Consider the following 22,200-nt stretch of genomic DNA (forward strand, 5'->3'; position numbering starts at 1 on the left):
AGTCTTTACTTACACTCAAGAGACTTTGACATATTTTAACTAACCTGCCTTCCTTGTCTTCTTAACCTTGGTCCCTTTCCAAGAAAAAAGATGTCATCTGACCATGGATGGGGTTTGATTTCCAGCAGCAGAATTAACCCACAACACTAATCCCTTATGTTTATTCACTGAGTGATGGTGCATATCCTGGAGAGTGAGCTTAGCCAGTGTTTCCTTGATGAAAGGGGTAGAGGGGAACAAGCTGGAGGTACCTCTGTTACCACATCAACCACTTGCATGAAACAAATCTCTGAATCCCACCTGTTCCAACTCTTCTGGTTTCATAGACACCACTGGGAGAGCAGAATACGCCGAGACCCACCAGTGGATCGGTGTCACTATTTCTGGGACTCACTGAATCTCCTTACATACAGGTCACCCCGTCCTGACACAACCATCGCAGACTGCCGTACTGCAGAAACGTGGCTTAGGCGGTGCAATCCTGGCTACAAACACAGACTAACTGAACCTCAGGCAAAGCACGCCACAGCTTTTCCTCCGCCCGCTGAGTACACACAGGAGGGACTTGGGAGCTGCCCCAGCAGTCAGATACTGTGTCAAATGTACACAGCATCTGCATGGCACTGCATCAGCCACCCCGGCCAAGGAGGGTTAATGAAAAGACAACTGAGCAGCATCTATAGCCCAGAGAGCGTCAATTCACTCTCTCTTTGACAGGGCTGGAAAAAACAATGTTTTTGTCTAGGGTGAGGGAAAGACATTGAAAACCGGGATTATATCAGTTTCAACAATACCATGATCGAAAGAAAATCTTTTCCCTGTCTCTGAGGGTGTTTTTTTTTTTTAACCTGTGTCCAAAGGTCTTTTTCAATCAGGTCTAGTAAGTGCCTCCTATGCACACAACATAGCTCTCATCTGCTCCAGACCTGGCTGGCAGTGGGCATGTGACGTGGTGGTGGCATCACATGAGATGCTGCAGTCCCCAGATCCTGGACACCTCATCTGCCTGCAGCAGCACTACCCTGAAAGCTTCATGCCTTCATTTCCCCAAGCCCCTTCCCAAGGCTGCTCTCTGGGAAGGAGCAGGAATATACCTCACTAGCAGGGGTACCTCACTAGCAAGACCAAGGAGCAGGAAGAGAGGCCCAGGCAGGTGGTTCGAGCAACCTCTTGGTGCTCCGGCGGCACATCCCTGGCTGTGGGATGCAGCAGGGAGCAGGGGGGTCAAGCAGGGCAGTATCACACTCCAGCAGAGCAGCTTTTGCTTGGCAGACAGCGTGTTCCTTCCAGCTGTGGGCAGCCCACTGGTGGCTCTCCCGTCCCCTATCACCACGTACCAGAGCCAGCAGCAAGCAACCCCTTCTTCTTCCAGCCCCTGAGAGAAGGGGGTGGCTGAGACATTGTGCAAAAGTAAATATTTACGTAGCCGGGGCCTTCCTTCCCCTGCCCTGTATTTTCTCCCCCTTCTTAAAATGTCACAGATCAGCTGTTTTCATAATTGTGCAGGAAATGAGTTCCCTGCTGGCTGGCAGCTTAACACCCGCCTGTGCTGGGTCTACCGTGGCTGCACCGCTCGTCTCTGCTGTTGGCTCCTGCATCCACCCAGGATCTTCAGAGGATGGATCTGGCCAGAGGGGAGATGGGACAGTCAGGGACACAGGCACAGAGCTGTGTGACTACAGTAGTCCTTCTCATAGCTGCAGCTTAGAGGAACCCCTATCCCCTGGTCCACGGGTCAGATCAGGATCCCAGGAGACCCAACACTCTGTTTATGCCACTTCAGAGCAAACATCCAAACCAGACTAACACAGCTTCCTGCCTGCACACAGCGGCGAGCGCACTCAGGAAATTCAGGCATATTTCAAGCCTGCAAATTTTTCTTTGTTCTTCGGACAAAGCCTCGTTCACTGGAGATGTTGCTAAACGGATTATTATCTATAGGAGACTTCTCTTCCCAAGAGGAAATCTGCTAAACACACAATTCTGCATTTGCTCTGCTTTGTAGGAGCCAGGATTAAGACAGGAATATTTTCCCTTCTGCTCTCCGCATCTAACGATTTAAATAGACCAGCGGTGATGACACTGCCTGGTGGGAACAGGCACAAATGCCTTTACCCTGTCCTCCGGTCTGATGGTTTTGCTGCTTGCCTGAGAGGGTACCAAGCTGTCCTGTGTTTGGTGGGAAGAGTTGGAAGAGGAGTTGGAAGAATCTGGTGGGAATCACATCTAACGGTGCACTCAGTGAAAAAGTGAAGTCTGCCCACCAGCCCGAACCCCTCCAATAAAACCCCATCAAGGGCCAAACCAGATTGCAACTCTTTTGCCTGTTCTGGGTCAGCCCTGTGCTGTTCAGAGCCCTGAATATGAGAAGGAACTTGCAAGTCTGAACTTGCCGACGGTTAGGATGTAAAAGCAGGAGGAATGTAATTTTCTGCTCTTTATTTAGAGGTGGCAAAATCCTGATAGAAAATGACATGGTGAAAGTGCTTAACTTCAGACCCAAGGAAATTTGAGAGCAAACATTAATTACCACCATCCTGAGTACAAGCCTGGAGCCTGTATTAGCACCTCTCTGAATGGGAAAAGCTCAAGAGGATTGAATTTCCTACTTCTAGGACTTACCTTCTTTTCCTCATCTACCCACCCTTCGTTTCCTCTTTCTAACTCCCACGTTATTTCCCGCTCTCCACCTCAGCTTTCCCATTAAACAGGACTACAACTCTAAAAAAAAAATCACAGTGGGGCAGACACTGCCATGGGTTATTTCATTATAGTGGAAAGAGATTCAGTTTGGCGAATCCCTGCCTGCAGTATCCCCTCACTCTGCTCCTGAGTATAAAGATCCCCTTATGAGTAAGGACAAACGTGTTCATGAGGGCCTGAAAATAGCTGCATTGTGGAGCAGGGAGGTCTGCAAACACACCACAGTTAAGAACATCAGCACCCAAAAAGCTTAATAGATAGAGAAAATAAAGTAGGAGAAATCACTTGTGATCAAGCAGCAAATTCCCAGGTTCATTGTTTCCAATCCACAGGAAAAAAATAATCACAACCTATTTTAAGCATGTGAGTATATAAATAAATCAGCTGGCCCAGCCAAAAGGCAAAGTGGGCTGAAAACAGATTCAAACAGAGGTCTAGACTATTACTTAGCTGTGAATCTCAGCTGGGCTCTGCTCTCCTCTATTGCCCAGGCAGCTTAAATCTGAATACAACAGAGACAAGATCAGGCAGAGAAGTAACATCCAGAGGGAATATCTAGAGCCTGTGGGGCTGCAAAGCCTCCCGAGTCCCTGGCAAGCTCGACTCCTGCGTTAAAAAGCACTTTCATTATATGGGCCATTTGTTGATGGATTGTGGGAAAAAGTCAGATTTCAACCCAGAGATGAAGACAAGCAAACCCTTATATAAAGCCACCCTCTCCCCAGCCTGTGGGTTGAATGCAGAATGCTCTCAGACTTGCTACATACCACCCACTTCAGATTACAGACTTGCAAAGTTATTTTTAAAAAGTAATTATAGTAGTAGAGGGCACACTCATCTGGATCGGCTGCCCGAGGAAACGACGAGCCCAATGCAGCTCAAACTGCTTTTCAAGTCTATAATCATGTTTATTTATTGCCTTTAAAAACAAGAATCAAAATCCAACTAATTTCTGAGTAGAAACTTCTGTATATTTCCCCAAGGAGTCCAAGCAGCTATACTGCACTAAAAACCTGCCCTGGCCTCTTCAGTCTAGCATTCAGTGCTGGAAAAAAAAATAAAATAATCCCCATTAGCTTTGGCTTCAAGCAAACCCAAACAAAAACCCCTTTCCATTCTTTGTTTTCCCTTGAAACTGTGGCTTGATCATTACAAAACTCTCATCAGGAGATTCAAATTGTCTAATGAGAGGCACGTCATGTTCTGCATATGCTAATTTCTGCCCAGAGGTGGTTTCTGGTTGAGCAAAATCCCAGCTCTTAACCTGTGTGAGAGGAGCAGATACAAGCCCCAGAAAAACATTCTGTAGCTTTTTCCTTTTCCAGCCCCTTGTTTCAGCTGCTGGCCAGTGGATTTTGGATCTGTACACTGAAAAGGGGCTCAGAAGAGACTGAAAGGGAAGAGGACCAGGTACTTGGGCAAATGCCAGCATTGGGTTTTTTTTTTTCCCTTTTTCTTTCGTTTGTAATGAAATCAGGCCGTTGGCCCATGCCCTGTTAATGCCTGAAGACCTCCAGAAGTCCTGACGACGCCTGTCAAACAGGCTCAGCATGCAAAGCCAAAAGCCCCCCCTGCACTCCATGATGTGGGGCTCATTACAGCCCCTTCCTCAACGGGCAGCTCTGAAAGCCTTTTCTGCAGCTTCTTCAATGGGAAGCAGCCTAAAGGCATCCTATGACCTCACACTTGATGACTTCATCTTGCACCCAGAAAAGACTTAAACCCTAAAAATACCTCCACAGAGCCTGAAGAAAATAATACGCCTGCCTGCCCCCCTTGAAATCATCAATCCTCCCGCCGCCCGGCCGAGGAACAGCCGCTTCCTCCCGGCAGCCCCTGCTTTCCTTTCAAGCCCGGAGCCGACAGGAAATCCATTCTCCTCTTGTGAGAGACAGGAGATGAATTTTCCGCCATAGCTCTCCTAGCAAGGCAGAAAATAGAAAGAAACAATAGAAACCACTTTCTCAAACAATAGGAGCTGCTGAAGAGCAGCTCACCAGAAGCTCGGCATCACCGAAGTCCTAAATAAGCTGGAGTGGAAACAAGCCAAGGACCTGCTAGCCGTCTTGCTAACACACTACCCTCCCTCAAATAGAAGTTCATTTTAAACCTGGAGGCACTCTCCCCTTTCAAAGAACCGGCAGGAAAACTGAAAATATGTATATTAAAATGAAATCATATTGCATTATGGAGTGGCCCCCAAAAAGCTCTCCATAACTGTTCAAGGCCTCAGTGCCATGGGGTCACCTCCCCATCCCTGGCAGCTCCTCTGAGGTGGGGACAGGGGATTGCGATGCTGATTTACTGCAGGTGGGTGGAATGGGATGGGGGGCAGAGCCCCTCTTTCTCCATCTGAGAAAGCTTGCTGCCTCATATCCAGGAAAGCACAGCAGAGTGTCTTGGTTATTTGTGTTACACAGGCGAGGCTCAGCAAACCAGACATCTGAGACTCCTCTGTGTGTGGGCATGTGTGCCTATCACACCTGCAAGACTACCCCTGTATATTAAAGGAATGCTGTTTAGGATAACTTAATTCATATTTTAATTGAAAAAGTATGATATGACTGGGTCTAAAACAAAGAGAATTTTATCAGATCTCTCCTTTTTTTATTTTTAATCTTTAAGCTACTTTTTGACTGGCTCTGAACTGCTGCAACACTGTCCATTTCCATAGGTCAGGAATTGAAAATGACTCCAAAGAAAAGTTGAAATCACTTACTAACACCTTGTTGCCCTGGCTCAGAGCACTGCAGGAGAAAAAAAATGGAAAACAAGTCTGAAATTAAATATATTTTTGCACATAAAATCCTTCTAAGAATTAGAACAGAGAATGCATTTCTTTTTAAATGCCCAGCTAGCAACCACCTCTACAAAGGAGAAAACAGCCTACAATAAGAATATCTGAGATTTCCAAGGGTCTTCCTTGGCCAGCATGCTCCTTACAGTCACCGTGCCCCCAGCCTCCCAAGGTGGGCAGAATAAATGTTGAAAACGCCTTGCGTGCACTGACCACCGCTGAAATGCAGCACCTTTGACAAAATTACACATGGCCACATCCTAATTTTGCTGATCCTGGTCTCGATTTACACAGGTAGAACATGAACCGCTGGGTCCGAAGGTCACCACGGTGCTGGTTGGGAGGATGAGCCCGTCATCTCTGCTTCAGTGCAGGGATAACCGCCCAAGATCTCTGAACAAAATGCTGTTTCTCCTCCAGCCCAGAGCAAAACAAAAGGAGTAAAGCTGGAATATACACAACAGAGAGGAAAAAAAACTGCTCTCATCACCGTGGACGAAATCCTGCTGTTGCAAACCTGCTCGAGCCTTTCTCCTCAGCTTCCTCTTCCCCAAAGACAGCATTGGAAAGGGGAGGGGGCAAAAAAACCAAACCGAACACACCAAACCAAAACCGAAAAGCAGACATATCCACCTGGGATGCAGTTCATCGGCAGGAGATCTCCTTCCCCACTGCAGCCCGCGAGTGGCAGACACGGAGGCGAGGAAGGTCCCAGCCAGTGACAGTGAGAGGTTATTCCCCGTCCTCCTGCATTGTGCAAAACGGGGAGGCTCCCGCCTGCTGCCAGCGCTCCCCGCCTGCCGGCACCCCTCGACAGCCCCAGGTATCTGGGCGGTGCTGGGATGGCCTCCCGTGCCCTCTGCCACAGCACCTCTGCCTTCCCGCAGCCCTCCTGACTCACGCGCTGGGCCGGGCTCCTGCCCCCGGCTCACACTTTGCTTGGGGAATGGTCCCCAGCAAACCTGGAGGAGGAGAGGCTGGGGCTCCTCTGGGGATCTGGGAACCTCACCCAGAGATTAAGCAGTCGGGCAAAGCCCTCCCAGCACAGAACAGCTCACCCCACTCCCCACCCACCGTTGCTGGCACGAGCCACGCACCGCAGCTCAGGAGCAAAAAAATGGGGTGAAACCTGCGCTACCTGCAGGGATCTTCCTGCCACCCTGTATTTGCTGCCTCTCCCTAAAAAAAAAAACCCACACACTGCATGTTCCTACTGCCTCAGGGCCAAGGAAGGAGAAAGCCCCAGAGACCCTTCTGAGATGGTGCCAGGGCATTTCTCTTCTCATGGGGAAAGCAGGTCATCAGGGCATGGCAGGGCCAGACAACGGCTGGTGGCATCTCAGCCACCACACTGGCATCCCTCCTGGTGCCCCGGGACACAGTCACCAGGCTCTGCTGGCAGCACGCACCCTGAAAATGCTGGTTACCTCTTTCCTCAGCCTAATCAAGGGAGGAGGAAAATCCGAGTGGGAAAGAAAGGGAGAGAGAAGGTGACTCTCTGGCAGAGGCTACCAAGCGCTGGAGGCAGGAACTGGAGACAGGCCAGGGTGCTGCTTCTGCAGCTGCCTAACCAAGCTGGTAGGACAGCCTGCATCGAGCCCCTGGTCTCCTGGGATAGCACCCAGCTTCCCAAGGGTAAGGAAAATCAGACACATAAAGCAGTCTCCTGGAGTGGGATGTCTCCCTCTCCAGGCAGCACAGAACCTGCAGAGCAGGCACCCTGTGAGGATCTTCTCCTTTCAGCACAGCCTATACAAAAATCTCCAATTTTTTCAGCTCGGCTCAAAACTGGTTTAAAGTCCAGGCAGGGACCAAGCTGGAATTTGGGCAGAAAGTACAATGGGCTGCCATCATCAATGCCCAGACCTCCGTGCCACGGAAAGCTCAAGCCTCTCTCCAAGGCAGGGATCTGCAGCCTGGTAGCCAGCACAACAGGACAATTTCATGCTGTGCACTGCGTTTTCCCCAAGGCCACGCCTTGGAAGACACAGTGGAGCAAGAGGAACTGACATCCCTCCAACTTCAGCTTTGTCTCCAGATGGCTCTTATACTCAGTGCCAAGAGAAACGAAAAACAATGCAAGTCGTGGAGTCTTGGGTCAACCACTGCAAAACTGTTATTCCCAGGGTTGCATCGCCCCATCTCTGTCATTTGGATTTGCCACTGTGTTCTCTAGAAGCACAACAGACCAGTCTTCTGCAGATATAAAAGTAGCAAAGCTTTGAGTCCACAGTCCAAAGATTGCTCCTCAGATAAGGAGTGGGAGAGGTGATGGAGAAATCACTGCACTGCAAAGGGCTCAACCAACAGTCCCACTGGTACAGCCAAACAGCGCTTTTCATCCGTGTCTTCTTACAAAGTGCCAAACCATATTTGGTCTAGAAAGGGTTTTTGCAGCAAATTCTATTCTAACTCTTCCACAATCTCCTTCCACCCTCCCAAACAAAAATTTCTTACCACCCACTAAAAAAATGCTCTTTGGCCACCTCACAAACAGGTTTTCGTATGTGGTTTCTTCTGCTTCACCTCCCTGATGCAGACTTCTTGAACAGTAACAAGGGAAATCAGAGAGAAGAAAGGAAAAACTCATGGGGAAAAGATAAAATGGGGAAAGGGGAAGAAAAATACAAGTTTTGTGCTCTTGGTATGGTAAAAGAATCCAAACCCCACAGAAAAATTGAAGGCAGGGAAGTGACTCTCAAAAAGTAAAACAAAACTACAAACTAATCCGCAGGACATCTTTTACAGTACTACCTGACACTGCTTATTATTTCCTCACACCTCTTCAAGGCACTGAAAGTTGTGCAAGAGGGAAGAGGGGGAAAAATATTTGAAGAAAAAAAATTATAAAAATAAGATAAAGGCATCTAGAGGAAAGACAAACTGCACCTCTCTGCTGTTGAAACTAGAATGGCCTCTCCTTGGAGGGCAAGGCTCTGAACTCTGTTATATTTTCCTGTTTTTTATGGTAAAAGGCTTCCAGCACAGTCAAATACTAAAGCTTGATTGCCCCAACAGGGAGGCACCTTACCCAATGATATGCAACCATATAACCACCCCAAACAACAGTGGTGAGTGCTAAGGAGTCTATCATCTCTGCGTAAAGCAAAAACCACAGCCAACACACAACAGGTCAACAAACCAGTAGCCATGTGCACCCAGGTGGGGATGAAACCTGCAGAGAAACACTTCTAGTACCCAGGGAATTTGCAATCTGTGCAGACAGTGGGAGGAAGAGAGATGTACAGCTGGGAGGTGAACAGGGCAGTGGGACACCTTTTGCTTTCCTCTTAAACCGGGATCGTGCACCACCACCCCTGCTTTGTGTGGTGTGAGCTGAGACATAGCATGACTGTGCCCAAGCAACAGGACCTGGACTGTCCAGTCTCTTGCTCCAGATGCACACCCAACCAGTGCTCCTGATCCTACTGGGGTGGACAGCTGAGCACATGCTAGCCCTTTCCCTGTGGGAAGGAGATACGGGAGCTTGCTTTCACCCAATGAGACCCTCTGCATGCCCTGCCTGACATCCAGATGATCATAGGTAGACCAGGAGAGTGTCCCAAAGGCCATTCATCTCTTGGTTTAGACATTATCTCCCTCTCCACGCCAGAAACAGACACAACGTCCTGCATCCCCCACCCCTGCTGCAACTGCTAAACAGAGTGTAGAAAGGGAGAGACTGCACTCCTCCTTCGAGACCCACAACAGGCCACCACCAGGGCTGGGTGGCCCTTTGGTCCAACCTGCTGCAGCCATCCCTCAGTTCTTCCTTTCCAGCCCTTCGCTGCAGCAGGAGATTTGTGTACCACCACCACCCACTTCTGTCTATGGAGCACTGGCTGCACGGGCTGCAGCTGCAGCCCCACCACAGTATGGGTGACCTGCCATGGGCTGCTACTGCAGCCCCACCACGCTACGGGTGACCTGCCATGGGCTGCTGCTGCAGGCCCACCATGCTATGGGTGACCTGCCAGTCAGTCCCGTAGGTACCCTCTGCCATGGCAAAGTGACCTGCAAAGGTGGCTCCTCAATTACCAGGCTCAGATCATACCTTTACTTCAGGAGAGCACCAAGGCACTGCTGACAAGCGAGAGTTAGGGGCTGGCATACGTTGACTTCCTAAACCAGACCTGATGGGGGGAAGTCGCCCAAGCCTGCAAGTGGGATGGGCAAACCCTGGGCACTTACAGCCCAGCACGCAGAGTCACTCCAGCTTAGCTGAATCAGGCCCGTAATAAGCAAATAAGATCAGAATATCTTCATAAAAGTAGGATTTAAGTACAAACATCTGACCTGGTGTTTTTTAATTAAGACGGTTTATAGCTAGGTATTCGTTTCAGTAATCCACAGATCCGGCTGCAGAAATGCCATGCGTATTCTAATTATGGCAGCTAGTTTATTTAAGAGTTTGACATTGTTTGACATTTAGCTGAGTCACCTTGTTCCTGGGTAAAGCAACGAGGGCTTCTCAGCAGTTCAACAAGAGGCAGAGATTCGATATCAAAAGTAGAACATATATCACAGAAATTTTAAATTAAATATAGCTGAGGTCTATTCTATTCTGGCAGCTTCTCTCTTTGGGACACTAAGTCGACCCAAATGTTTTCCAGATATAACTCTTCCCCTCAAAGACATGCAGCAGTACCATCTTCCTCATGTTCCTCAAGGGTGGGAAGGGTAGGAAGTATTGTAATGGGCATATGGGATGTACCTCCTCCTCCACAAATATCACCCATGCATATATCACGGCATCCATCACTAAGAACTGCACACAGGCTGAGCATCAGTCACCTGCTTTCAGACCTGCATTCACCCAACATTTTTCTAGCACAAAGTAAAAGAAATGTGACATTGATGGTCAACACAGGAGGAACAACTGTTACCTGCAGACAGAGATTTTGCTACAGCACCTCAGCTAAAGCCATTTGCACTCCTGTATGGTGCTTTTCAAGGATCTCCAAATGCTTTCCAGCAAGAAAGGCAGGCCAGGAGCATCCATCCTCGTTGTACAGAGGTTTCACAAAATGACTTGTCTATGAGTTTGTTGGTGGCACAGCTGGAAAGAGAGCCCACACTTGGACTCCTCTCCTCATCCCAGGTTGGAAATGGAGGGCAACACCACCTCCTCCTGGCTGCAGAGGGTCTGGATGCAGCACAGAGCACTGCAGACAGCAAACCCTGATCCTGGGGCTGCCTTCCAGAAGGTCTGTGGAGGCTGCCAGGCTGCCGTGCTGCCCTGCTGCAGCTCCGATGTTTGTGTCACGTATTTGTGCTGTTGTTTTCCAAGTCCCTGCTTCCCCGCTAGCCCTGGAGCTGTGCTCACCACACATCTGGAGCAGCTGCTCTGCCTGCAAACAGCATCAGGGACCGCAGCATGCTCCTGGAGAAGACTAAGCCCTCCCATCCCAGCTTCTCTTTACAGATCTTTGGGGAAGAGCTGGGATCTCCTTTTTATAAAGACAGAACGGGCCTTTTACAGGCTGAAAATACTCCATTTATTCTGGCAGACAGTGCAGCAAGTCAAACTTCAAACCAACAGCCAGAATCGTGCAGTCAGACAATAGAGAGCTGGCCCGAGTGTGCATTTCCAAGAGCACGCTGTGGTCTGGCTCATCTCCTCCATGCCATCCCAGTCACTGCTGAAAGCAGCTGTGTGGAAGTGTGCGCCACTACCCTGAGGAGAGGATACCCATCATGTCCAGTCCCTCTCTGAAAGCTGTCAGAGGGACAGTGGCTCAGGCCAAGGAGATATTTACTTATCTTTTTGGCCAGTGTCGCAGAAATCCCTGTTTGCGTTTAACCTTCTTTCAGTTTCCTTTCTATCCCAATGGCAACTCTAATTATTCATTCCTTATTGTACAGTAACAGTGTCTGCAGAGGCACAGAATCCAAAAATGAAGACAACGGTGTCTCTGGTCTCCAGCAGCCTCCCAGCTGGCAGCCCAAGCTCAGGCTGTCTGGTTGCACACCACAGGCACAGCCCGCAGAAGCCATCGAATCCCTTTGTGTGGCAGGGCACGAGCCAACCTGAACCTGAACAGCTCGTGCAAGATCCCCTGGGAGCCCTAAACACCATGCCAGTTATTTTAGGAGGAGGTAGAGGTCTGGTATCACAAGGCTGCATGTACGAGCTCCCAGGGAAAAGGCATTTGTAAGAGTGGTCACAAAAAGTACTAAAAATTGTGGTTGGGGAACTGCAGTCCCCAACTGCTCTCACCCATCTTATTTAGGGCTTTCCCCACAGCATTACCTGGTAGAAAAGGGATGATTCTTTGCTTGGGGTCTTTCTGGCCTCCTTCAATAGGGAACTTGTCCAGAAGTTGCATCTGCAAAGGAAACAGAACAAATGTCTTAGGGAGAAAACATGGACTGGCCACATAGGGACCAGGGGATCTCTTGGTCTGTGTGTGGTTTAAAAGAGGATTAGCAAAGCAAAGCAACTGCAGGAATTACTCTGCCTCATTGCAGAGGAGCCTGTACATAAAAAGGTACGATACAGTTCACTCCAAGAAAGGGAGGGCAAGTTTCTGGCCACACAGAGGAGCTGGGACAGGGCCCAGGCAGACATCTGAGCCTGGCCTTGCTGCTGTTCTAAAATTAGGTTCTCATTCTTCGTTACAAAACACACGCTTGTCTCTAATCCACAGCCTGCCCATGTTGGTGGAGACAGTTTTTACCTGTCCATGTGACAGACCACCCGCCTGGCTAAAAATGCTGTTCAAGCAACTGGATTAAAGCGTATTTAATAAAACACCCACTCTGCCTTCTTGCTGGCAAGGCACTGCCCATGGCCCTGGTCCAGTAAGAGCACTCCTGCTTTCCCCGGGAGAGAGAGATGGGGTTTTGGGGAGTATCTTCCATTGCAGCCACTACATGTAGGACAGCAGCAGAGAAAGGGCAGCAGGGAGGGAGCCCTTGGAGAGCAGAGCATCCTGGAGAATACCACCACCACGAATGGCCAGAAAGCACAGCTCAGGGTGGGCGTGCTCTCAGCCCGTGACAAGCACCCTTTAGCACATGGTTGTGGACTACCTGAGCCAGAGTTTCACCCACATCAGCTAAGATCTTGCCCCACCAGCTCCTAAACCCTGCCTACCACAGCCATCTGTTTCTAACATACCCCTAAGGGCTGACCAGGCTCAGGATCCTGTTGTACCAGCCTTCAACCTGAGGAGCTCAAAGGGGTATTGATGGCTATGGCCAGCTTGCACAGTGCAGCAGACTGCTGACCATCAGTGACTTTCTACAGAAGCAAGCCTAGGAAAGCAGTACACTGACCTGATGTTCCTAAATGAGACTAAATGATGTTCCTAAACGAGCCCTACAATTTCTCTTTGGGTGATGAGCCTGGATGTACCAGTGCCACTGAGGCTGAACACCAGCTGAAAGGCCATGCACAACCTCAGCCAGAAAGGAAAGAAGCACCTGTTCCAGTGGCATCTTCATGGACCTGCCCAAGAGAGATCGTCCTCAGCCCTGAAAACTGCCAGAGCCTCTCACCCCTCCTGTTCACCCTCTGCACCCTTTCGCTGTCATTCAGCCCGTGGTGCTACCAAGATAAACACCTAAATCTTCATATTCTGTTTCATTTTCTCCCATGTTTCAGATGTACAATGCAATGCTCTATGTCCCTCTTGATCCTACACAGAAGCCCCAGCTCCCTTGGGCTGGGGGAACACCAAAGCTCCTGCTAGTCTGGTGACTTGTTTCCAACAGACCAGGAGAGATGTCTTTCAACCCACAAGTCCACAGGCTCTGTGGCCTCTGAGGAAGGTAAGGAAGGAAAGCAAGTGCTCTTGTTACTTGACCTTGCAGGACCTCTATCTCCTCACCTGAACGGGATCTACAGCTCAATACAAACACCTAAAGTGGCAGCAAAAGCTGCATGGGCAGGGCTCGTCAATCAGCAGTTTAATCTCCTCAATGCTAGGTGTCCAACAGTGAGGGTGTGTGAGTTAACAGCGGTTTTGCTACCTCAACAGATTTCCTTCAAAAAATATTTTTTTGCTAACATGGGTAAAAAAAACAGGCAGAATTTTTTTTTTTTACTGTTTTTGTTTTAAGCACACAGAATCCTTCTCCTCTTCCACCGCACACAACACCTCCAGCATTTTCAACACATGCTACAGCAAACCAAAGATCAAGAGGAAACTCGGAGTAGAAGGAACATCTGTGCAGAAGAAAAGTTAAAAGATCCCACATGTTTCCCCATCGGGGAGTCAGCCTGGTAAATAAATAGACCAGAGCTTTGCAGATTGTTAGCTAACTCACTTTTCTGCCTACAGAGACAAGTTTTTTATTGAAAATAGGAAATTTTGTTTTCTTGTAGGTAGAGCTCCAGGTGTCTGAGGTCAGGCACGGGCAGGAGTTTTGTTCAAAGAAAAAAAAAAAGAGGGGGAGGGAATCCCCACCGATTGACTTGAAGTTCCACTGTTGCTACACTTCTAGCCAGGAAGGCGATTCTCACTTTACTACACAGTGACTGATTCAAGCTGGAACCCATACAGTCAAATTCCCATGGTTATTCTTGGAGTTAGATTAGCTTGGCTAATACAAGCCTTTTTAACCACATCAAGAGAGTCACAACGTGTATAACTTAGCGCTATTTACCTAAAGGGTGGATATCAGCAAAACAGATACAACAAACTGCAGCTGGAAGAGTTTGGCTAAACTTTCCGCCCTGCCTCTTGCCTCTGCTGGGAGGGTCTGGATGGCAGGGAGCTGGGGGGCAGGCAGAGGCACTCCAGAGGTCACCGATGTAACTCATGGGGACACAGCCTGTCCCAATGCAAAGTCCCTGGGAAGCATGGAAGATTTCTCATCTTCTTTGACATATGAGACAATATCCCAATGGGCAACATGCACACATTTGTGTGAAACTGAAGACAAGGAGTGAAGTTGCTGCTCCTCAAGAGGCCACATAAGGTTGGGCACCCACGGAGGAGTGTGACAGTCTCTCTCCAAGCCCCTGACCCCAGGCAACACTAGCCACTGGCCTGTGGATCGGCCCCTGGACCAACAAGTTGGGTCTGGCATTTGTGCTGCCCCAGCAAGAGAGACAGGGTGGTGTTGGGCAGCTGTGCAGGAGGTTCAGGAGGAAACTACTGGCTGAATCTCAAGCATGACATGGGAAACCCAACATACCTAAAAAGGATCTGAGCAAGGATATAACTGCAGCGCAAGTACTATGGCCCTGCCTCTATGCCCAGCTGTTCTCATTGATGCCTAAAAAAGCACTCCCAGCATGACTACGCCTGTACAGATGAGTACTAATGACACGGAAAACCTGCCACACAGATGGAAGGTAATGACTGCCCTTCAGCTGTGCAGCGCAGGAAACACTTCAGGATGTTAAAGTCAAACAAAGAGCAGCAGAAGCACGGAGCCTTCCTCAGCACTTCCCTGCACCCAGTTCTGTCATTCTAAGCCAGTGCAAATTAGATCTAAAATCCTAGAAAAGCAGGTTTCTGTATCCTCTCATCCACAGAGGAGGATGCAAAGCAGAAGACAAGGAAGAGATGGATGCAAGGGGAAAAAAGCAGTAAAAGGCCTGAATGAAACATCCCAAATCTCTCAGAGGTGATGGGGTACCCTGAGCCAATGCCTAACAGCCTGGCTCAGCCTGGCTCTGGTAAGAGGAGACACTAACCATGGAGATAAATTGAGCAGCTCGGAATGGAGGGAGCTAACGGCTGAACCACAGAAACTCCTCCTGTAAGTCACAGCACTTTCCCCATGCAGATGATTAATAGCCAAATACCAACAAACAGATTTTCAGTTCACTTAATTAGATGTCTGCAGTGCATCTGAAAGTTGAAAACTCTGTAGTCTGTGACAAATGTTTCTCCATGAAAGGAAATTATTATTGTTATTACTGCAAATATATGTATGATGGAGCATAAAAAGCCTTCGCTTAATGCCCTGGTTATTCTGTTCAGACATGTTCTCCACAAGTTGTCGCTCGCATCTTTGATAGATGACATTTAATTTAGGGACAAGATTTGCTGAATGACAAAGTCACCCCCTGTCACCTGGAGTAAAACCATCCCAACATGTAGGGAAAGAAGGGCAGTCTGGATGAGGAGGAGTCACAAAGGATGGAGTTAGGGCTGTAGCTGACTTTGGGTAGACAAGATAACACAAGTGGGCAATGCATTTTGGCAAACCTAGAGGAGCTCATACTCAGTTCATCTGCTTAAAGTTGTTAGTACGTGAATCCCACCACAGGGGAGCCTCCCATTGTACAGCTGGTGTGATGAGCAGAAAGAAATCTGTTAGCACGTCACTGTGGCACAGGGTGGGGGATCCGTTTGGAAACAGGGAGGGTATATGGAAATCGGGAAGTCAGCTTCCCACCCATTTGGGCAGCATGTCTAGAGTCAGGCTGAACAAACACATCCCACTCTTTGCTTCTGGCACAACAGATGCGTGTCCCCAAATACTCGCCTGCAAAACCACCTCCCCAGGGTTTGTCTCTCCAAACTGCTCTGGGTTGGCCAACAGCTTTCCTACCTAAGTCCTGCACTGAGTCCTGCCTTCTGCTCTGAGCAGCTTCCTTCTTGCTTCTGCACTAAATTCATTTAGAAGATCTGCTATAAACCTTGTGGTCCAGATTATGACTTTCTCACAGTGGTCAGCGAATGATCGTGCAATTAATCCCATTAAAAATCAAGGGAATTACTTGTGTGAGTTGCTGCTTATTAAAATGAGAGTAGGCTTAGAGCACTGGCCCACTCCTCTCCTTACTACTCACACATAACCATGAAATCACTCAACTTGCAAGAATGGAATAGGAAGATTTCAGTGGTATCAACTGTCGTAATAACTGGCCTTTTTGTTGAAGTCCCAGCTCCTGGAGGTGAGCAATTGTTAGAGAATTAGCATTCACTGTAAAAACCAACCAAACAAAAACTACTCTAGCTTCTATGGTGCAAAGCGTAAATTTGCAAACATGACCCAAATTCATCCTTAAAGGTCCAGAAACTGAAAGGCAAATAACAGAGTCTCCACACTTTTGGTATAAATGTAGGGAGCTCTGGAAGCTGCCTCACACATGTAAATTGGAAATAACAGATATAGCCAGTGTCCTCTCTTACAGCTAAGCTGTTACTTCCTTCTTGTCTCTTCTGCTTCAGGCCACCTTTACCTAAGAACGCCATGAAGAAGGAGATGCTCCTGCACACAAGGACTGTTTGGGCTCAGTAATCACCAGCTGATGGCATCTATGGTCACTTCACAGCAGTTCTGCTGTGAAAATAAAATTCAGCCCGTCTGCCTTGCAGTGGTACCACCTGATTAAAAATCTAACAAAGAAAAACAAGCGCCCCTTGAGATGCTACAAGTAGCATCTGTGAGGATGAGACGCCAAGCATCTTTCTGATAATTACTTACTTACTACATTTTATCTATCTTGGTTAGATTTTTCATAAAGTAACATTTCTTTCCCTTTTAGATATAAGGACTTACAGCACCTGAGACTTAAGGGGTGCCTTCTCTTTTGCAAGAGACGCTTTTACTCCGCTGTAGACCAACCAACACAGGGGACATGAACATATAACTGCTTAATGGCCTGATCCTGTGGCCTTTGCCAGTGGAAACTTTATTCCTGATTTGGTCTCAAGGTTTTGGAAGTTTGGGACCAAATCTAACTCCCTGAAATTAATCCACTGATAGAGTTACCTGACCTCCACCTATGCCTTACACCACAGACTCCAACTGGAGTTTCCTGCTGGGCTGTTAATTCTTCCTCTTCCTTCCTTGAAGCAGTTTTAACTCTCCCCCTGTCAGAAGAGTGAAGTTCTCCACACCTCTTAAAATGAGCAAATTAGGACACCCACATAATCTCTTATCAGCATGCATATCTTACTGCTTCCTTTTCAAGTGGATGTAGGTTTGCCATGAGCACAGATAAAATCAAAGCCCTGCAGGAGGTCAGCACTGCAATCATGGGAAATTTATTCTAACACAGAGACCTTGAGGATGGCTTTCATCCAAACTCCTTACTTTGGCAAGAGAAACAACATCCACCACTGCAAACGGTCACAGGATTCAGACCTTCTGCAGAGAGAGATTGTGCCTTGCTCCCTTTCCACAATGTCTAATTTACTTTTGTCCCAGAGAAATAGCAGACAAAAATCAAACCATGACCAAGAGACTGAAAGCAGCAGATTTTTGGCAAGGTGCCTTCAGAAACCCCAGTGAGTTTGCCACCTTACTCTGAGTCACTCAAGTGGTCCCAAGGCTACCACTCTTTCTACACTGAATGCCAAAAAGCGTATTAGCTTCCCATTTCCCAAGTGCTCATTAGAAAATGCATTTTTCATTAAAAATTAAGCAAGCCAACAATTACTTTAATTTAGCCACTGCTGGACTTGAAGGTCAAGTACATGAGGACAGTTAGCCACGAGTCATGTGGTGATCCCAGCTCTCGGTGATCCCTTCTCATGAGGCTGATATGAACTCAGAGTCCCAACAAGGAAAGAGAGGCTACAGCCAACTGAGAGATGGGGCAGAGAAGAGGAGGCATTTGTACACGTAAGGGGTTGTGTGCACACTTCTAAGAGAGGGCTGTCAAAGAAACTGGAAGAAAAGCGAAGGTGCTACCAGGGATCTGAAACTGGTGATGATGGAACTTGCACCCTCAGCAGGAGGGGTTCATGGCATCTGCAAATCAGAAAAGGTTGAAAGTCCCTAATGTAGACAACGAAATCTTAGATCAGGAGGGGAGGTAAAATACCAGAATAGAAGGGTTATTAATTAAAACCCTGAGGAGCAGTAGCAATTTCCTTTCATTTTGAAGTTGAAAACCAGCTGTGCTATTTGCTGACTTGACTGATGGTTACAGCATCATCAGCTATATTTTGAGTTACAAACGGTGTGATCTGCAAGAAAGAGAAGGGCCGGAATCAGGTTGAATTCTCTCGTCTGCTGGAGTTTTCCCATGGAGAAACCTCTCTGGTCCTGTCTCCACTTTTGCATCTGCAAAATGTGAGACAGATCTCAGGAAGGTGGCATGAGATTTAATCAAGAGCCATCAAATGCTCTGAGAGCCTTTTGCTGCAGAGCAGGAGTCAGAGACTGAATTCAGAGGAACTGTACTCATCTAAAATCAGCAAGACAGAAGCAAATGGAAGAAGTATTCCTGGTGGTTTTCAGATACGCTTATCCTCCCATTTGCGGGCTTGTCCATCTGTAGCATATTCCAAATCCTAGTTAACCAGAGCATCCAAGGGGGTCTTTCACTTAAGAAAGATGGTTAGCCACCATTTCCAGCAAATGGATCTCATGCTACTAGGTAACATCTCAGCATTTAAATGTCAGCAGGTGAAAACAAGCAAGAGAGTAGACAACATGAGAGCCCATCTCCATAGATTTAGCTTCTATATGCCAGTCTAGAGAAGATCACTTCTTCAATGGTTTGATTTCAGGACAGGTTTTCTACTAAGGTTAATCAGTGGAGCATCCATGACATAAGTAAAAGGACCTGATTTACTCCAGCCCAGGACCATATGACAGGACCTGCTGAGATCAATGACAGAAGGACATGCATGACTGGGAACAAAAATGCTGCTGTTGGGACAGATCCCTCTGCAGGATACAGCTGTTGGAGGATTTCCCCTGGATGTGGGTTGCATTGAGCTTCTTTTTATTCCTCCTCTGCTTCACCCTCTCACAGGAACCACAAACCAGTTCGCTCTCACAGACACAAGACAGCAGGAGGTCTGCCTAGCTCCTATCCCTTCAAAATTAGACAAACCAGAGCTGTTCCTGAGCATAATATCCATTAGCAAAAGTTTGCAAAAGACTTGGAGATCTTTGGGTGAGGGCATGAAACAGACTGAGCACAGCAGAGCCCATCTGTTAGCTGCTCACACGTATAACTAACATCTCACGCAGCAGAAGGAGGTGAAACCTCATCTTTTCCTAAAGCAGAAACTGCTTCCACAATGCAGCAGGAATAATTGTATCAGGCAGCCAGTGACATGGGCTCTCTCCTGGTGTTACACGACGCCACAGCATGCAAGAGAAGTGCATTAATTCAATCCCTGAGAAGCAGCAGCAACTGACTTTCCTTTTATTTTGAAAGAAGAAAAAAAACTAAAGCAAAAACCGTCCGGATAAGCGGCTGACATGCCTGACAATTACAGCATTATAGGATATGTTCTGAATTAAATATAGTGCAATCCATGAGAAAGTCAAACAAAAGCAGGAAAACGCATATAAAATAAGGAGAACAGACATTTACAGCATGGTGTAATCCCCAAAGGGAAAATGCCTCTCTCAGGTCTGAAAATTTCCACCAGAAATCTTGGAAATCTTACAAACCTCTCAGTATCCAACTAAAACAGCCAGGGAAGGAGAAGGGGTGGGGAACAGAGACTGGGGGTCTTTCCCCAACACGATCCATCAAAAGACGGAATGTTGTTTCCTAGTCAAGACATTTGGTATTTTTCATACAGAAATGCAGCTTTCTCTAAAGGCTCCAAAAAACGAGCCCAGCATTTGTGGCTAACACAGGCTGGCAAAACATTTGGAGGTGCTGGTTTAGGATGACAGAGGCGTTTGGTGCATCTCTGAAGATCTGCTCAGAAAGCCCACACTGTCCTTTCACAGAGCAGCTATTGATGTCTCCTGCCAGAAGCACTTTCTTTTCCCAGTGCTAAACTAGACTGGCCTCATCCAACTTAACCACACTGGAAGATGCTTGGACAAAGGCTACTTCATACTTTTCCATTTCTCCATGGTGATTATATGTCCCTTGTTACTCCGATATCTACAGTGGATTTGTCCCGACAGTGTCCCTGGGAAGTAAGGCCATACCATAATGCCTGTTTTAGAGACGTGCGGAGAGATGAATGCCACAGTTAAGTGGCACAGCAGGGTCGTGCAGGGATATCAGAGCCACGCTGATGCCATGCCCCATCAGGTCAATTAGCCAAGCTTCTGAGGAAGGCTCATAATGTTGGGAGGGCGCACAAGCATTTTGCTTTTTTTCTGGAGCCAGCACATCCAGAGCTAGCACATCCAGATCCAGCCCAGGTGCTGAGGCTCTTGAACCTGGGCATGTCCTAAAAGGCTCACTGTAGGTCACAGAGAAAATCCAGGGTGGGAAGGAATGCTGACCCCAACTGTAGAGCATCCTTCCTCATGTCCTGCAAGTTTTTGTCCTTACAAAAATCACAGGCCTTGAAGTGTCCCTTCAAACTGCACATAAATGGCAAGAGACCAATGTGCTCTTGTGACAGGCACTGCAGCAATGGCGACAATTGCCCTTGGACATGAAGCGGAGCAGGACCAAGCTCTCCCATAACACTGGCCTCCAGACAGCAGCAGAACTACTTCTGACTGCACTGTCAGAGCAAAGGTCCCATTTTTAAATACAATGGCAACTCTAAGAGCTTCACTTAAAGGGAGCAAAGTACCAAGGTCACTTCCATTCATCACTGCTTCCTACGTCACTTGGGAATTTTAAAAAGTATTTACCTTCCATCCTTCTTTAAATTTCAATCCTTTCAAGCCAACCATTGAAATACAGCATAGCCCCACTGAGTTTTTTGGGTTTATTGGTGCATTAACCTCACTGATCCACTCCAAAGGCCTCACAATGCAAAAACTGCAAGTGCCTAAATCCTGCCCAGGAGCGACTGTTTGTGCAGGCAGGAGCAGCTCTGCCCAGCACACAGGCTGGACAGGGTGCTGGGAGGCTGCAGGTCTTCAAACCCTCTGGTCCTTCGGAAACCCCTGGCACCACTGGTGAATATTGCATTGCAGCTGCAAGCAAGGTGCTGGAGGGTGCATCCTAAGAGCAGCTCAAAGCCATTAGCAGAGTGCTGCTATTAATTACATACTTGCTGTTAGCATAAATCATGCACCAAAGATTAAGGTCAGCATGATCTGCAGGCTGGTTTGGTTTTGTCCCAGTCTGTTTTGTCCAGCGCGGTCAGCTTATTCAGAGAACAAAACTCCTGACCTGCTCTGCAACGTCACAGATTTAGGATGGCATTTTGCAGGCGTCAGGGGAGTGGTGGTTCTTCATTTAAGGGCCTTCTCTTGTGCCAGCCTGAGTCCTCCTGGGTCCAGCCAGTCCCCCAGAGCAATAGGGGTATCAGGGGCTGGAGAATCACATCTGTTGTGCAATGCCCTCTTCTACCCTTCCTTACTCCTCTCTCACACAGATGTAACTACTCCCCTGCTTACACTACTATGAGAGAGATGAGACATTAGCTCCAAATGTATGAAACTTAATCCCTCTGTTTTCATAATCTACATCTTCTCTACAGCCTGTTAGCTCTGCTTGATATATTGTCCCCTGGAAACCACAAGTAACTTCAATATTGAAAACAGAAACAATAGCTCTGAACACAATGGCACATTTTACTTCAGAAACTCCATCTGAAATGGTATCTACTCATCTCTGTAGGACACTGCTCATAGCTCTGGGGAGACAGGGGAGAGCGACCGCCCAGCTCAGCACAATGAAGAAACCATGCCAAGCAAAACATTACCACAGGTTTTAACTCCATGCTGGGAGGAGACTCCTTTGTCTTCTTCTCTCCGTCTCTCCCTATGTCCAAATTCCGAGATGTTTTGCCTGCGTATCTGGTTCCAAACACGTGTCTCCTGTCTTTAGGGGGATTTAGAAAGGAGTACAGAAAAACAAATCCCACCGCCCAAGCAGGCAAATGGAGCTGCACGTG

At 47.8% G+C, this 22,200-nt stretch overlaps 1 protein-coding gene across 3 annotated transcripts in view; it reads right to left on the reverse strand.

The window, feature by feature from the left end:
* SH3PXD2A (SH3 and PX domains 2A) overlaps positions 1 to 22,200 on the reverse strand; it is a 273,110-nt gene that overhangs the window by 183,152 nt on the left and 67,758 nt on the right. For all 3 annotated transcript variants that reach the window (XM_068400244.1, XM_068400245.1, XM_068400243.1), the window contains exon 3: positions 11,754 to 11,829. In XM_068400244.1, coding sequence (XP_068256345.1) covers positions 11,754 to 11,829 — 76 coding nt within the window. The remainder of the gene's footprint in view (positions 1 to 11,753; positions 11,830 to 22,200) is intronic.

Source organism: Nyctibius grandis, chromosome 4, assembly GCF_013368605.1.
Source record: "Nyctibius grandis isolate bNycGra1 chromosome 4, bNycGra1.pri, whole genome shotgun sequence".
NCBI classification, from domain to species: domain Eukaryota; kingdom Metazoa; phylum Chordata; class Aves; order Nyctibiiformes; family Nyctibiidae; genus Nyctibius; species Nyctibius grandis.